This window comes from Dipodomys spectabilis, unplaced genomic scaffold (assembly GCF_019054845.1).
Source record: "Dipodomys spectabilis isolate Male_0828 unplaced genomic scaffold, ASM1905484v1 ptg000234l, whole genome shotgun sequence".
Classification (NCBI taxonomy): Eukaryota; Metazoa; Chordata; class Mammalia; order Rodentia; family Heteromyidae; genus Dipodomys; species Dipodomys spectabilis.
In genome coordinates, this window is record NW_024870911.1 from 7983410 (window position 1) to 8001985 (window position 18576).

The 18576-nt window shown below is 32.8% G+C and overlaps 1 protein-coding gene across 5 annotated transcripts in view; it reads right to left on the bottom strand.

Moving 5' to 3' along the window:
• Positions 1-18576, bottom strand: part of Cnot2 (CCR4-NOT transcription complex subunit 2) — an 87429-nt gene that overhangs the window by 28677 nt on the left and 40176 nt on the right. For 3 of the 5 annotated variants that reach the window (XM_042698647.1, XM_042698649.1, XM_042698648.1), the window contains 2 exons: positions 13844-13966; positions 4522-4588 (listed from right to left, as the gene is read on the bottom strand). In XM_042698647.1, coding sequence (XP_042554581.1) covers positions 4522-4588; positions 13844-13966 — 190 coding nt within the window. Of the gene's footprint in view, positions 1-4521; positions 4589-13843; positions 13967-18576 lie in introns of those variants that run through there. The other 2 variants (XM_042698650.1, XM_042698651.1) reach the window with 1 other exon arrangement.

The window sequence follows — 18576 nt, forward strand, 5'->3', positions numbered from 1 at the left end:
AGCACATCAATAAACAGTAGCTCAGGACTGTAATTCTAACTAATCAGGAGGCTGAATCTAAGGATCACAGTCCCAAGGGATCCCAGGAATAGAAGTCTACAAGACTCAGCTCCAATTAATTAGCAAAATTCTAGACTGGAGGCGTGACTCAAGTAGTAGGGCCAACTGTGAGCAAGATTGCTGAGTGGCAGCTCAAGGCTCATTCAATCCCCAGTACTGGCATACAGCAATCAACTGATTGACCAAACATGACTGACCACAATCAACCAAACATGTTTTTTCCAACTTCATTAAAGAGTTAATAATGTATATTCTTAGTTAGTTCTTAGAATAACACCACACTCAGGTAACACTTCATACATGATGAATAAAAAGTAGTTTCACCATGTCTTCAGTTGATAGCTTAGTAGACTACAGTCATTTTGGGTTATGACTTTCAGTAATTATTATGTAACTTCCAGGTGTCAAAAAAAATCAGTTCTCAACTGGTATTATAGTCAGCCTTACAAAGTTAATGCTATCCATATAACCTTCAAGTTCCTTAGTCTCTCAGGGAGTTGTTAAGATTGAGCTATTTTATATAAAATGCTTAAAATAGCATCAAACACACAGTAAAATAATAAATATAAGGTGGTGTGGGTTTGGGGTTCATTTAAGGGGGGGACAGTAAAACATGCCTATGATAGAAAGCTAATGAAGATAAAATGGGATAGTCCAATAAACTGAAGGATTCCAGTAGAAAATAGATGTTATATGGATGAAAATCTTTTTTTTTTTTTGGTCCGGTCGTGGGCCTGAACTCTGGGCCTGGGCGCTGTCCCTCAGCTCTTCAGCTCAAGGCTAGCGCTCTACCACTTGAGCCACAGCGCCACTTCCGGCTTTTTTTTTTCCTGCTTATGTGGTGTTGAGGAATCGAACCCAGGGCCTCATGCATGCAAGGCAAGTACTCTACCACTGAGCCACCTTCCCAGCCCCATGGATGAAAATCTTATGCTATAGATTTCCTCTTGAATTTTATTAGTGGCAAAGACCTTGAGATACATCCCACAGAAAAGAGTTGTACTTTTTGGCTGAAATCAATTTGATAACCTAACAGGATTCCCTTACCTCAATAACGTACACCATTCCCAAGTCTACACTATGCTTGAGAATGTTGTTCCCCCTGCTAAAAGAACTTAAAACTTTTTTCTTCAAAGCCAGTATCAAACATAACCTCATCTGTGAGTTTTTTGCTGATTGTTTTCCAAAACAGCTAATTAATCCTAGTTTTGAAATAACCAGAAGAATCTGTCACTCCATAGTAAAGTAAACTGTGCACTTATACTATTATATTATACATCCAAATATCTTGCTTAATATGCATTCAACAAATATTTACCAAGTACTTGTGTATTATACAGAGTAGTTAAGACATACTGGTAATTAAAAACATACAAGAACTGTATAACATCACAGTAGTAAGTCCACTGCAGAGAGATGATCTTGTCTATATACAATCTGCATCATATAGCATAGCATAGTATGTATGACAGGTACTCCCAAATAGCCATCAAATTCAGTTCCTTAAGCAACTAAAATGTGTCTTCATTTACAATTTCAATAGCATCACATCTGAACCTCCCATTTAAGTTCTGGTTCTCCATAAAGCAAGTAACCTTCATGTAGGAGTTCTTTAAAAAAATAAAATAAAATCAAGGATGTCTGTTAGAAGCATTAGATTTGGCTATCAATCTGAAGCCAAAGTCTAGATTCCAGAAAGATTTGTATCGTCTTCTAACTACAGCCCTAGGTCTTCAAGAACTTAATGCAAATAAATATTATGGTTTCATCCACGTAACTAATTAACCATATTGTCCATGAGATAACATTCGTATAGGAAGCAATCAATAAATGTACAACATTCTCAAGTCCTACAAGAATAATGAAAGGTCACCCCTAATGCCAACACACTGAATAAGAGAAATTAATACTTTGTTCCCTGCTGATTCCAATCTAGTAGATAACTATAGGAAAGCCTTTAAATCTGTAATACCTCAAATCTTACATATTCAAAGAACCCAAGTAGAGAGCATCAAACCACTTGCATAAAACAGTATACAGGTTTCTACAGACATTATTTAATACACAGGAGTCACATGAACCTTTGATTGAAAAGTTACTTACACATGTAGATAAAATCACTCTATCACTCTGTAAGACCTGAGGTCATATAATCCTGTAGTCTAGAATTTCCTAGGTATGAACTAGCTTTACAAATCACATCTACCTAAATCTAACAAAACATAGGTTTTAATCTACTCCAGGAGGAACTTTTTTTAGTTCTGAAGAGGTTATCTTTCTCCACCTTTCTACCTTTTATTTTTCTAATCATCAAGAATAAACAACATATAGTAGACCTCACACTTGAATGGCATGAATTCCTAATAAACACTGGGAATAATAATACAAAGTTAACAGTGCTCACTACTTTTACTTTGTAGAAAGAAGAACTTTGAATTCTATCAATCTCAGTGTACAATTACAATACTACCATAAGAATAACACTTATCATATACTCCTACCTAGTAATTCCTTTATTTATCCATCCTTCATTAACGTTGGATCCTCTTATTTCATCATTCTGACTTAAACAGTTAAAACTTTGGCACTCAAAGTCCTATGTAAGAGCTTGGGTCCCTCTGTCTAAAAGTATATTTGTTCTAACTTTGCATCAAATTAGTTGACCCTTTAAGAACTTTCCTAACAGAAAGCTGGCAATTAGGCTGCCTTTTAGTAGCAGGTTCTAAATCTATACTGTGAAAAACAATGGTAACTTGACCTCAAAAAAGATCAGTTCAGTTGACCTAAGGTTCAATTTCTCAGTAAGTTAATACCTAAATGTCAACTTCAAAGAGTAAGCTAGACATTCAAAATGTTGTATTACCATGTTAATTGAAATACACTCAATACAGTGAAGTTCAACAAGAAATGGTAGGCAAATAAGGCTTCTTTTTAACCTAGTTAATACTTTCAAAATATTTTTTCTAAGAAAAATAAATTTGCTTATTTATTAATGTGTATATTCTTAACATCAAACACTATGATTTATACAAATCTAGAACTTAACAAAGATGTATCATAAAATGATGTTACTGTTTTTTCAAACCCAATATTTTTTGTGCTTTGCCAAACTACAATTTCATACTGCACTTTTTTTGGTCAGATCAGATTTTAAAGAGTCCATATAGCTGATTATCATCAATGTTATAAAATCTGTTTCTCATGAGAAAAATTTCTCTATTCCATGTCTATTTTCTGCTATGATAAACTGGGGGCTTTATGATGATAACAAAATAATGTCTTTACTGTTGCTCTATTGAAATAACAGATGCCTTTAAAATAGCTAGGTATTTCTATGGTAAGTTTCCCAGAAGGGTAAAAACCACACTAAATCAGTCTAAACACAACACTTTACTATCTAACAGTAGACTGAATAGCAGACTATATGCATCTCTGGATAAATCAGCTACATGTTCTTAGGCAATAAGAAGCTTTTAAAATATTTGTTTATTGAGGAAGCTGCTAAGGTATATAAGGAATTAATAACCGTTATATTTCATGGTAAAGAGGAAAACTGTAAATGATAGGGAAAAAAAGGAAAGGAAACAATGCTGGTACACAAAGTTTCATCCTCCCACTAGCTAAAATTGACATTAAAGGTAAAATGGTGTAACAAGCTATTCTAATGCCTATCAGAATTTTGTTTCAATTTTCCCCATCGATTAACAGAGATACTATTAACTGTAGTAAGAATTCAGCTAATTTCCTAACAAAAATGGTAACATTTATTATCATGTAATATTTTGGCAAATTGATTTGGAAAAATAAGAAGATACTTTATAATTCCAAGTTTTATAAAACTTTTATTTGATGACAAAAGCTATCATTTATTGAGCGCTTACTATGCGCCAGGCACTGTGCTAAGCGCTTTACAACTACTTGACTTAAAAAATATAATCTTGTATAATGAAAAAAGAAAAGAACTTGGAGTAAAAAAGTTAAGATCCTATCACTAGAAAGAGCTAAAGCAAAAGAAATATTTGCTAGAGGAAAAAAATACACAAATTTCTGCTTAGTAGATGGCTTACAATAAACGTAAAACACACACACGCACACGCAGGCACACGCACACACAAACACCAAAAACAAACTTTAAAGCCAATTGAATAAAAAATTATTTTAACCTCCTCTAATTGAAAACAAAGAATGCTTTTAATTTGTTAGCAAAGTTTAAAAAAAACTGTGTAAGAATATACAGATACAAAAGATGTCAAAATGAACTTCAATCTATGTTACATACAAGTAATAACAAATTTAGAATCAGTAAGGCCTGAAATGAAGTTTTGCTAATGTAAGCAAAATAAAACTCTGAGGGCTATCTTTTCTCTTAAACTGCAAAATAAATCCACAGGGTCAACACTAATTCTTTTATTAATTTATTTTTCTTTTTAAAGTATACCAGAATAAATATGAAATTCTTACTTTGTTGCCCGTATAAACTTGCCCCAAATTGAGACAGCTGACCTGATGTAGATGGTGATGCCAGCATCTAGAAACAAATTAATTATATTAGAACACAAAGCAAGAACACAGAGCATCGCATTTATATTTTACAAATCTGTATATTATAGATTTCTCATTCTTCATAAAACATTAACAAACATTTATAGGAGGTTCCACATATCTTAAGAGAATACCAGATGAAACTAAACTCTGGAATGGAAGTAATCTTTAACATTATTAAGAGTCTTTATAAACAATTACACACAAACTATATAAGCACTATTATTTCACTTAAAAAAAACAAAGCCAACAAACACAAAGCTAAAATCTCAGCAAGTCAGTTCTATAACTACTTGATTTTTAAGAAAATAAATTCTATCTTGAATATTACCTAAACGTAAGTTTGCACTTTGTTACATCGTATCCTGATTTTCATAACACACATGAATGATGTTTATCACATGGGGTGAAAACTTATTTGTACATAACCATGTACGTGAAGAGGATCTAATAGTAAAAGACAAAAGAAAGTACCCAAATGTAGATATGGCTAATGATTTTTATGATTTGTTAATAATATGAATTTCATGGCACTTGCTGCATAATGCCTTTGAAATTACTGCCTCATTATCCTTTATCTAATAGATTAAATTATTTGAAAGTAAGTTATCATGATAAATGGTATATTTGTCTATTCACAAAAATTTCTTAACATAGATATTTAAGCTAAGTAAATGAAAAGTACATGTGAAAATTTGTTTGTGTATTTCCAGTGTTCTGTTAGACAACCATCCAAACATTGAACACAGGCTATATGATGGGGAAAGAGAATACATTATACTATTACATTTTGAGGTACAGAAGGACAAGTATAAAGCAAGTATGAACTATTAAGCATTACTGAAAATTTTGTCCAAAGATCAGTAAAACTTTGTAGGCTGTAACATTTCAAGAAGATACAGATAAGGACTCTTCAATGCCAACAATTATAATTGAGTATAAGGTTAGCAACACAATGAAAAAACAGGCAAAGAAGAGACATGATCAAAATATGCTTTAGAAAAATAATTCTAAGAGCATCAATGGATGGAAATGGAAATAATGAGATACTAATCAGGTCAAAAGTGAGACTAGAAACAAGGTACTCGTGGTAGAATTAAAAGCAGGAAAAAGAAAATGAGTAAAGAATCATGGAGAGAAGAATCAAGGCTGCTCTAATGTTTTCCTGGAAAAAGAAAATCATGCTGACACTGACTATAATATTAAGAAAGCAAAGGGAAAAGAACATTTAAACAATAGCATTTTTATAAGTTTTCGTATTTCTTGTTAAAATTCTAAAATTGCTCTAATTTTCTAATGTTTGCAGATTTATGCAATTATAGTTTTAAAACTCATGCATACTACCCAAAATCAACAGTATGTATAATATGTTTATTAATTTATAATAAGGCATCAAATCTTACAACTGTTCCTTCTCAAATTCAGATGTTATACAATCTAGACAATCACACTAACATTCAAACTATATATTCTTAGAATGTGCAGTCATTTTAGTCTACTTTTTTCAAAGGTTATTCGAACTGATCCAAATGCCCTCTGACATGGGAATAGGAATAAAGAAAGAGAGAAGTGCATCACAAAGGCAGACAAGTCGTGGCTCCCAAAGTCAGCTATTAGAATCCTGGAGTCTAGGAGCTGTAAGAGCGATCCTACATACCACAGTATATAGTGGTAATTATCATTTTCTCTATTGCTCCTACATGAAGGTTAGTAAACAGTGTATTATAGGAATAATAGTTTAATGTTAAATGTTAAGTATTCAAAATCTTTTTAAGTATCCATGTAAAACAAAGCATTGGTCAGCTAGGTATACAGATGTATACTCCCTTAAGTGTGAAAACTACAAGTATATATTCTTACAAAATCTATCTCTTCAAATATTTATAAATTCTAGAAGCATATTTCATGAAATAAACCAATGCTAAGAATGGACTTAAACAGTCAAGGAATGTGAATGGGACAGAAGTGCTATTCATGGGAGCAAAGAGAATTCATAATAAAAATACTATAGCATAACAGCTACTATTACTAACACACAACAAAAGTCTGATGAAAGTTAGTGATGAAAGTGAACTTCTTAAGAATATATACAAAACCTTAGCTCAAGAACACTTTACAGCAAGAAAAAAACCAGTATGTAATCAGAAAATAATCTGGGTGTGAATCCTGGTTCTGCCACTTACCTATGAATAGTGCCTCAGTTTTCTTCCTGTAAATTGAAATATTCCACCCCCCCACCTCATTTGAAGATTATAGTAGGTAAGAAACATAACAAGTACTCAATAAATTATAACAGAGCTGCTGCTAATAATCTAATATGTGATCCATTCCAAGACTCTCTTAATAGCACAGAAAAAAATATTCAGCTTGTGAGAAATTTATTAAATAGCATACTATATATTTGTCAAAAGAGTTAAATATGGAAGTTAATTGTAATAATAACAATACATCTTCCAAATGTCAAGCAATCTATAATATACACTGTCATCAAATGATAATAATGTAATTCTAGTTCTTTTCTTGACCCACCAAATGACATCTTCATCATTTTCATGTAAAATATTTGAAAGAAGTCAATAAATTAGGACTTTATTTTTGTGTTTCTTGTTACACAGGCTCTTTTCCAACCATATGTAGACCAGGCCAGCCCGGAATTAACTTCCTATACAGCTCAGGCTGGGTTTGAACTTGTGATCCTCCTGCCTCGCCATATAAAAACTGAGATTAAGAGATTCTACCACCATGTCTAGCTGTAGATTTGTATTTTAAAAATTATTTCCACTGTTTGGTGTTTTCTGGGTTTTTTGGTCTGTCATGGAGCTTGACCTCATGACCTGGGCACTTTCCCTGAGCTCTTTTGCTAGCACTCTTCCACTTGGAGCTATAGCTCCACCTTTTTTTTTTTTTAAACTGGTTAACTGGAGTTGAGGAGACTTTTCTACCTGGCTACATGAGAACCACGATGCTCAGATTTCAGCCTTCTAAGTAGCTAGGATTACAGGTGTGAACCACCAGCACCCAGCGATTTTCATTGTTAACTGATACAACACTAACATTTATGAACCTTTAATTTAATGTGTATTTGAAGATTAATAGGCAAATCTGGCACTCCTCTTTACAATAACATACACATTAAGTCTTTCACTTTCCTCATTTAAGTGACTACTTCAAATATCTATCTCTCCTAACAAATAAATCACCAATCATTCAATGACTATTAGGAAACATTACAATTAGCTTGGTGAAGATATTGTTATTGTCTTGGGACTCTAAAACACAAAACTACATTAAATAAAAACTAGCAAATTTTTTTAAAGAAATAATTTAAAATTTTGCTTGTGTGTGTGCCAGTACTAAACCTTGAACTCGAGGGCCTTGAATTCTTGTTTGGCTTTTTTCCACATAGGACTGGCATTCTACCATTGGAGCTACATCTCCACTGTCAATAACTTAAATTTTAAGGTGGCTTTTCAAAAGTTTGTTGTACAATATGCCTAAAGGATGATGATAACACATTGTATCCAGAAAAGAAAACAAATAAATGATAATTTTGGACTATAGCTTATCTACACAAAGAAAAGGATCCAAAGGGTAAGTTTCTAAAGCACATGCAAAAGTGTGTATACCATGCACAAAAAAATTACAGAATCCAAACCAGATTTAAATAAAAAATAAGATGATTTAAAAATAAAACCTATGTAAAAAATAAAGTAGCCATTAAATCACAAAACCTGGTAGCTTATGAATCAGATAAATTGAGACAACTTTGTTAAATATTCCAAGTACTTTTTTCATTAAAATGTTAAGTTTATATAAATATTAAAAATAGTGAAAGGCTCAATGTAATTAATTGCTTAAATATTTTGTCTGAATTTTTTAATAGTCAAAGCACAGATGTACAGATGATTAGTTTCAGGAATGTTTTATACTTTAAATGCTCTTAGTATGCATTCTAAAGTTTGTATTAACTGCACCTTAACAGCAATCACCTCAATGCTTTCTCAGAAGAGCTAGCTGTTTCCCACTTAAAACTGTTCTTTAACTTAAAAACAAAACAACAACAACAAAAAAAACGCCTAGTGTTTTGGGCTCATGCCCACAATCTGAGCTACTCAGGAGGCTGAGATCTGAGGACTATGGTTTGAACCCAGCCCAGACAAGAAAGGCCATGAGACTTGTCTCCAATTAACCAACAAAAGCCAGAAGTGGAGCTGTGGTTCAAAGGGTTAGAGCACTAGCCGTGAGCACTAAAGCTTAGGGACAGCACCCATGTCTGTGTTCAAGCCCCCGAATTCAAACCCCAGGATAGAGAGACACAGAAAAAAATCTTGCTTGTACAGGTTGAACATCTCTCTGTAATTCAAATTTCCAAAATCCAAAAAGTTCAAAAATCTTCAATTGGCATTAATGGCTTCTCAGATAGGATATTTTAGCAGAGACCCAGATGTAAGCAAGAGAGGAAATTATGGTAAATGCTGAAAGCACCATGTTCCTGAGAGAGAAAAGGATTCAAATAGCTGGAGACTCAACCAAACTTCTTTGTATATGTAGTTAAATACCAATGGTACAAACTACCACTATCATGAGAAAATCTTTGTTATCTAAAGCACTGTAGGCTAATACTACATAAATTCAAATTAACTTCCCAGAATAAGTATACAACCTACTCTTTATAGTTTTCAATTTTTTTAAAGTAAACAGTGAAGGTGTCATATTTCATATCTTTTGAGATAATGTTAAACAAGAGGTCCCCATAACTTTGTTTTCATATTATTATGCTTATATATCATCAAAATGAGTACACACTCAGAGTTATAAGACTAAAATGCATATATTAAGTCTAGATTTTAGTTTAGAGTATATTACTCCCAAAGAGTTATCCAATTATTTGTAGATATTTATGTATATACACACATACATACATTATACAAATATCTAAAACCTTTAAAACCAGAGATCAAAAAGGAATTCTGATACTCATGTATAGAAACATTTTTGAAAATTAATAATCTACAAGTTTATAGTTATTTAATCCTTTCACCTACACGTGAGTAATGTTAGATAAAAAAATGAGATACACACAAACTTAGTAATATACCCTACTACACATAATAATATAGCTGAGATAGAAACTCGTAGGATTTTCAATAGTGTATATTCTTCCACCAAAAACTAACGTGAGTGTTGTTAAGACAGTTGGATATAAACTAAGTATTACATACACAGAGTATTCTATAAATGAGTAAAAAAATCAATCTGGAAAAAGCATGAAAATGGCAACTATAAACAATCCTTTTAAAAGACACAAAAATTAGCAGGATTATAGAGCTATCCTTCTGAAAAGAAGTTAATATTGGTAAAGATAGGCAATAGTTTAAAATATTTTTATGAAAGGAAAAATGATATAGAGGACTTTCAGATGTTCTAATGGTCTTTATAAAGCTAAAGCTATAGTAATTAAAACTTTTAGTTTTGACACAAACATTATGACAAAGCAGAAGAAGGAGCTTAAAAACAGGTCCAGAATATCAGATACTACTATATATTCAGATTTCAATTAGCCATAAATAAATGGTATAATTTAGTTGTGAGCAAATCACAACATGTGGGCTAAATCTGGCACATTACTTTTGTGGAGTGCATGACAACAGAACATTTTTTTACATTATAAATGAATATACAATATCCACAACTTTAATTCATCCACAAAGCCTGGTCTTTTTAAGAAAAGTTTTCTACTCATGACCTAACGTAGAAAATGGTGTTGGAACAACTGGATAGCAGCTCAAGAGGGAAAAAATTCTGATACACCTTACAATTCATACTTTAAACATACATATTCTTAACAGGCATAAATTCCTAAGTGAGAAATAAAACATGAAAGTGCCAGAAATACTGGAAAAAGTCTAAACATGATCTCAAAAACAAAAAACACTAAAAAAATTCCATAATGTTAAATGTTTGAGGAGACACATTTAACATTATTTAAACATTATACACTATTTACATGTATTGAAATAATCACAAAGTATACCATTCATAGCAGTAAGTTTTAGGTCATTATGTACCAGTTTAAAAATAAATTTTGACTGGCAACAGTGGCTCACAACTGTAATCTTAGTTACTCAAGAGGCTAAGATCTAACCATCACAGTTCAAACCCAGCCCAGGCAGCAAAGTCCATGAAACTCTTATCTCTAAAAGCTGTAACTGGAGATGTGGTAGCTCAAATTGCAGAGCTCTAGTCTTTAACAAAAAAATTCAGAGACAGTTTGAGTCCCAGAACTGGCAAAAAAAAAAAAAAAAGAAAGACAAACTGTATACTATATATTATATATGCACAACAAGCTAACGGTGAGAACTAATAAAATATTTAAATACTTATCAAATAAGAGGTTACTAACTTCAATATATGGAGAATATACTGAGACTTAATAAAGAAACAAGAAATGACACAAAAATAGGTAATCCACAAAGGAAGAAAGACAAATGGGAAATAACTACACAGAAAAGTCATATTGTTCCCTGTGTGTACATGTGTAAAATTAGTGATATTTAAATACATGTACATGAAAACATTTAATATTTGTTTACTAGCAAGACACAAAAAAGCTGGTATTCTTTTTTTTTTTTGGTCAGTCAGGGATTTGAACTCAAGTCCTGAACTCTGACCCTGAGTTTTCTTACACAAGGCTAGTACTGTACCATTTTGAACTACAGAACCACTTTGATTTTTAGGTGGTTAACTGGAGATAAGAGTCTCACGGACTTTCCTGCCTGGGCTGGCTTCAAACCCTGACCCTCAGACCTCAGCCTCCTGAGTAGCAGGAATTACAGACATGAACCATCAGCACTAGGCTAATAGCTGGTATTCTCAATGGCATAAAGAGTGCTAAAGAAGTAAAAACTGGTACAGACTTTCTGGTACAAATTATGACACTATACATTACAGAAATTTACATAATTTTAAAACACCAAGAGCATATGTAATTATCATTTTAGAATTGAAAAAAACTAAGAATCAGAGAACATTCTTGCTATTAGAACATTCTTGCTGAGGATACAAAAAAATATCTACATTGCTTTAGAGTCCAAGTACGTAATTTACATGTTTTGTTACCTTATTTATTTAAAACCAAAAATTTCTTGGAGTAAAACATTGAGTATAAGTTTGAGTGTTTGTACTGATACTAAAACTCAGCCACATGTATTGCATTCTAGAAAACAGATATTGGAGCTCTTTGTTTGTCAGTTGCAGACTTGAACTCAGGGCCTAGCTGCTTGTTCCTGAGCTTTTTCCACTCAAGGCTACTACAGGTGTGAGCCACCAGCACCCAGCCATGGTTCATTTTTTTTACACACGCTCTAATCCTAGGTTGTAGTTGCAAATCTTCATATTTTCTTTGTTAGAACTGCTTTCATCAGTAATATTTTATCACCATTTTTCTATCAAACTTAACTTTGATTATAAAATCATAGTAACATACCCTAAGTAGTAGTTTGATTGTTTCTGCAACAATATTATCAAATAACCCCAATTTTTATCTGTAAACATAGACATAAATAATAATTCAATATACTTTACATTAATAACTGACGGGCAATAAAGATAACAGAAAATTAGATGACATAGCTCCATAAGGTATTTAAGTATACACTAATCATAAACTAAATCATCACAAACTTAATTTGAAAATAGCTCCAAGAAAGTAATTGTTTCTTTCCAAAGTCATATAATTTTCAAATGAAATAAAAGGGATGGGGGAAATACTAAAACTGGGGTGATGATGAGAGAACCAAAGACCAAAGCTAAAATCCTGACTTAAATCTAGGTGAAGCCAACCTAAAAAGACACAGTAAATGATTTATTAAAATTAACTTGAATGAATGAGGACAATATTTGTTACATACCTTAGAGCATTGTAAGGTTTAAATCATTTAAGAGTATCATAAGGTTAATAACCACAGGAGATTGTTCTATAGACACGCAAGCAAATTCGTAAAGTTTGAAATGAAAAGACCAGGGCACATACAAAGTATCTGGTTTGATCAAAGGGTGTAAAGAGTATAAAATTAAAGTTTAATCAAATTTGAAAAGAATGAATTCATTTAAATCTTTTAGAAATTCGCTACTTATGACTTGGCTGTGTTCTAAGCTCTATTTGTGTTTTTGTTGTTAGTATTGTTTTATTTGGTGCCAGTAGTGAGGGCTGGAACTTGGCCTCTAGCTTTTATTCATGGCTGACTTTTTAACATTTGACCCAAGTTCCCACTTTATGCTGGTTAACTGAAGGTAAAAAGATTCTCAGATTTGTCTGCAGGGGATGGAATTGGACCTTGATCCTCAGATCTCAACCTACTGAGTAGCCAAGATTACAGGCATGGAGCCCACGGGTGCTCAGCTCATTCTAAGCCTTTTTATTTAAAAAAAAAAATTACAGAAATACTAGCATTCCAAAGCACACAGTTCACATCTCTATAATAGGCAGGCATTCTACTACTAGGGCTATGTACCTAGCTCTAAAATTTAGAATATATTTCTTCAAATACGTTCTATATAAGTACCCCTAGAGCTGAAAAAGAAGGTATTCTAAGGTCTAGGTTATGAGTCAGAAGATTACCCAGTAAGGATAATGGGGTTTTATTTGTTGTTTTTGTTGGTTGTGGGGCTAGAACTCGGGGCCTGGGTGCTGTCCCTGAGCTTTTTTGTACTCAGAGCTAGTGCTCTACCACTCTGAGCCACAGCACCACTATCAGTTTTCTGAGGGTTAACTGGAGATAAGAATCTCACAGACTTTCCTTCCCCCGGCTGACTATGAACTGTGATCTTCAGATCTCAGCCCCCTGAGTAACTAGGATTACAGGTGTGAGCCACCAGCGCCCAGTAAGGTTGTTTCATGGAAGCTCACCAATATCCTTTTATCTGTTTCCTGTTTAGTATGTATATATTTACTGTAATGCAAAGAAGTTACTTTCCATGTTAAATAAAAAGATGATCTAAAAGCTATATGATGCTTATTCCATTCCTACCATAGTATTATGATATCTCAACTGAAGAACCACAAGACATTTATTTTCCATTCATTTCCCATTAGAATATGTCTTTATTTCCACAGCCTAGCACTATGCCTTAACACAGGGTCACTGGATCACAGATAATACCCTGAAACTAAAAATGACTTTTCAGGACCCAGAAACAGACAGATACTGCTGAGTAAATACAATGTAACTGATTAACTTACATCTTTTTCTGACCGATGTGGGAACATAGAAGATTGGCTGTAGTACATGTTTTCATCATGGTAGTCACTGTCGACCCCCTCTACAAACTTCTTTCTTGAAGCACCAAACATGCTGTTTGTCACCTAAACAAAAATATTACTTTTATCAAGAATAGTATTTTGGAAAATGTCCAGCTTAACCTTACTCTTAGGTGAAAAACAGAAGAAAAAGCACTGTTGAGATCTAGAAATTGATCAGTTGAGGGCCGATGGGCTTATGATGTTAGATATCTGATTCTAACTGAAGCTTATTTCTAGGTTCTGAAAGAAAGAAGTTAATCTTAAAGTTTGTCTTATGCAACAGTTCTGCTTACTTTAAGTTAAAATAGCCTAATCTTGAAAAATGATAGTCCCAAATATATATTTTCCATGGATAAAATTTTCTTTGAAGTTTAGATATTATCCAGACTCTTCAAAAGTATCTTTCATTATTAGTGTATGTCATTACTAAACCTACTTTAAAAAAAATTGCTTTCCAAAAGTATATTATTTTTCTTATAATCCAACTCATTGAGATACAGCATTTTTAAATGATTAATGAGTAATGGCATACAAGAAATCTTAGGCCACAACAGTCATTTTCATTCATCATATCTATATAAACTTATGACCTTTTCTATTTATTATTTGCTTTTTTGTTTATGAAGTCTTTATCACAACATTACCACCTTGGAGTCTATCCTAAAATTTCTAAAATCTGTGCTAATTCTTATGGGCTTTTATTTTTTTCCTTTAGTGTTTCTAAAACTATCAACTGATTGCATTAATTTAAGGCCAATGTGTTCTCCCTGAGAGTACAGTTGAAATTCAAAGCAAACTGAAATGCCAAATGATATAGAAATTTGTAAAGATTTGAATATTTATTTATTTTTATTTTTGGGTCCAGTCATGGGCCTGAACTCTGGGCCTAGGTGCTGTCCCTCAGCTCTTCAGCTCAAGGCTAGCGCTCTACCACTTGAGCCACAGTGCCACTTCCGGCTTTTTTTCTTTTTGCTTATGTGGTGCTGAGCAATCGAACCCAGGGCCTCATGCATGCAAGGCAAGTGCTCTACCACTGAGCCACCTTCCCTGCCCTGAAGATTTGAATATGATGGCTACATATTTTCACAAGTACCATCTTGAAGGGAAAGTCACCTTAAATGTGATATCTGTACACTCATTATGATTTAGGATATATTTTCCATTACAAATAAAAAGTGTTTCCTTTTTTTCTTATTTTTAGATAAAGAACTATGGTCGAATGTTATTTACCAAGACATGATAAAATGTACACCATAAAGTCCAATTTTCTGTGAAATTTGGCTGAAAGCATCTATTCTCTATTTAATAATCAATTCATACCTTAAATTGCTTGTTAAATCTGTAGAATATACAATTACTCAACTATTCTTCCTAAACAAAGACTGAGAAAGATCTACTCAAGTAGACATAATCTTAAAAACACCATAATGATTAAGTTCCTGTATGTTTTTAGGCTACTGATTTCTTTTGGTGTTAAGTAACAGACTTTTTTTTGGGAAGTCTGTTAAGTCACTAAATGGTAAATACTTAATCTTCTTGCAGAAATGGATGGACTTTCTGGATAAAACTCATAAAAACTCTTCTATGATTCTGAACATAATTTCAGAATCAGGACTCACATGCCTACCCACCAAACTTCTAAGTACTCCATAACAAAGGCAAAAAGTGTCTTTTTTAGAGGAGAGGAGGGTTCAGTGAGTTGAACTTCAGCAAATAAATTGTAGCAATAAATTACTTCACTGTTTGAAAATTAATAATATATATGAGATTTTTAAGTGTTTTATAAGCATTAAGAATATATTTAATTCTCTTTATAGGACCTTTATAGTTAAATTCTAACTCTAAGAATATGGAAAAAATAGCATAAAAATACAAAATTCAATGAAGTTTCAGGTGAATATCAGGGCATTTCTCACCAAATTTTATAAAATTCAAATAGTTCAAACTTAACTCTTCTTTTGACAGTTTGTGTATTTATCATGAAAACCAACGATAAACTTCTAGAATTCAAAAACTGTAATTAATTGTAAAAATCAATGCTTAACACTGTGGAAGATAAAATGTCTCAAAAGAAAATCACAGAAATGTTCATTTTAGACCAACACTGGAGTTTCTCAAGTGTATGTGTAGTAGGAAAGGGGTCAGAAGAGGGAGAGAGAATTCTTTTTTTTTTTGTTGTGTGGCTTCAACACAGAAATCACACATTAGTGAGAATACTAAGGAATTCCACAAAGAGAGGGAAGAATAGAACACTCTGCTCCCTAAATGTTACCCCAGACCATGAAGGGTACTGGGATGAGTCAATTCTGATCCAAGGCATAATTAGAAAGAAAAAAATAGTGACAACAGTTTTTTTTTATAAAGCTAGATTTAATTTTAAAGGGTTCTCCTTTATTCTATATACAATAATGGAACAGAATAGGTATGGATGGTAGAATTGTTTGTTTTCTTTTTTTTTTAAAGCAGAGAAATAAAGGAACTACACAGGCATATACTTGTAGCAAGAGGATCAATTAAGAATGAGACAGCAAGACCCTCCATGGTATGACTGAAACTACTTGAACTTACTGCTGAGTACATTAACTTCAAGTTACTAGCTAAGAGCAAGATTACCGAGTTACCCTGAATTTCTGAGTGGCTTTGGACTTTATTCTGTGAGAGATGGAAAATCCAGAGATATCTGGAAAAAGTTCAAGAATGACATAACTTGGCTTTTGTTTTGAATGATTCTATGGAGGAGATAACAAATCTCAGAAATGACAGAATTTATCAGATATCAAAACTCAGTATAGTGAACACAACAAGTATCTGGAAGAGAAGTGCTAACTGGGAAATCAGGCCCCTTAGAAGGACCAAGTATGAGAGTCAAAGGATAGGCAGCAAAACTAAATATAAAAATGTAGGTGATAAACAATACCAGATCCCCCTCTTCAAAATCTTTGTAATCTCAATTTTCTCTATTATTTACTAGAATAGGCAACTTGAACAATCTCCATATAGACCTTTCAATCTACTTTTATTTGTTCTGCTTTCCCACACCATTCCAAATGATGATACCTGTAAGTAAAAATTTCTAAATTTCAATATACCTCATAGGGCCCTCAGTAATCTTTCTGACCATATCTCTTTCCTGGTCCCTTCACAACACTAAAGTCTGGCCACATATTCAGTTACCCAAGTACATTAAGTTCTTTTCAACTTCAAGTCTATTTGCATATGCTAATACTTCTGTTCAAAATATTCTTCCTCTATGGTTCTTTGAAACTCTCATACTAACTTAGGAATCCTGCTTAGTCACTAAAAATATTTTGTCATAACAATAATTACACAATAAAATTTATTTTATTGACCATGCATCAGGAAATATTCTAAATGCTATCTCATTTATATAATCATTATGCTAGTACAGAATAACAATTACTAACCCTATTTTGCAGCTGGGAAAACTCTAGGGAATGGAGAAGGTAACTTGCCTTAAGTTATACAACTTATAAGTAAATAGATGAATTTTGATCCCAATCTAATAAAGTCTTCCTTTTAGCCATTATAACTAAAAGACTCAAAATGCAATTTAGTTTAGTATGTTTTCTTCCTAAACTACACAGAAAAGCAGTAAAGAATCAAGTATAACAGCAAAGAACAAAACAAAATTAGACACACTTGGTTATTGCTTTTCATAAACATATTACTCAAAGTCTCTTTGTTCTAAAATACTGTTCTAATATGGTAAATGTATTGAAATGCTCAAGAATCCATCTGCTTGGAGCTATGAAAATTAAAAGTTCAGATAAACTTCTAAATCTGTAATTTCTTACAATGTCTTGAAGGAAATTCTGCCATAACTTGGGGAAAAAATATACTAGAAACTCTGAATTCAAATGACTGTAGTTCTCTTCAGAATAAGTTTCTTGGAATATTAACAATTTGATCCAATGGTGTCCCCTTCCAAGCCTGTTTTTATGAAACAACTCTCAGAAAACCCCAATACAAGAAAATACCTGCCCTATGGGGAAAATTTTATTTAAACAATAGATGCATGTTATTTAAGCAAACTTTTTTGTTGTTGTTAAAGTTTTGGCAAGGATTTAGTATAACAGAGTTAAAGTGGGGAGAAACAGAAAAAGAGAGAAACATTTCTTGCTTATCATGTAAGAAAGGGAAACTAAAGACTCCTTACTTAGTCATTTCTTATCATGGCTATTGCTAACTAAATGCAATTTATGCTACCAAAGAACTGAAGTTAAGGTCATAAGCAGATGGCATGAATTTTTATAAATACTCTTCTGAAACATCAGCAACAGACTGTGACTTTGTGTTGTCACTGAAGTTCATAATCTGGGGCGATGTTACTAGAAAACTTCAAGTTTACTGGCACCTTCTTCCCCCTTAAAACAAAAAGTTAACAGGTAGATGCACAGCAAATATGACTGGCTGAAAATGTGCTTTAGCAAAAAATTAGGACCTGTATAAACATTTCTATAATCATCATTTTGAAGAGCAGATAAGTTTTTTCAAAGATTAAAGAAATGTTTTGTGTATTTCTGGAGGGCTTATCCAAAGTACAGGATGGCATGTGCCTGAAGGAAAGACAGAGAGGAAGGGAAAGGGGGAAATACTACTTTTCCTAATCCCAAACTGCAAAGTGGCATGTTTAACTCATATTTCAAAAACAA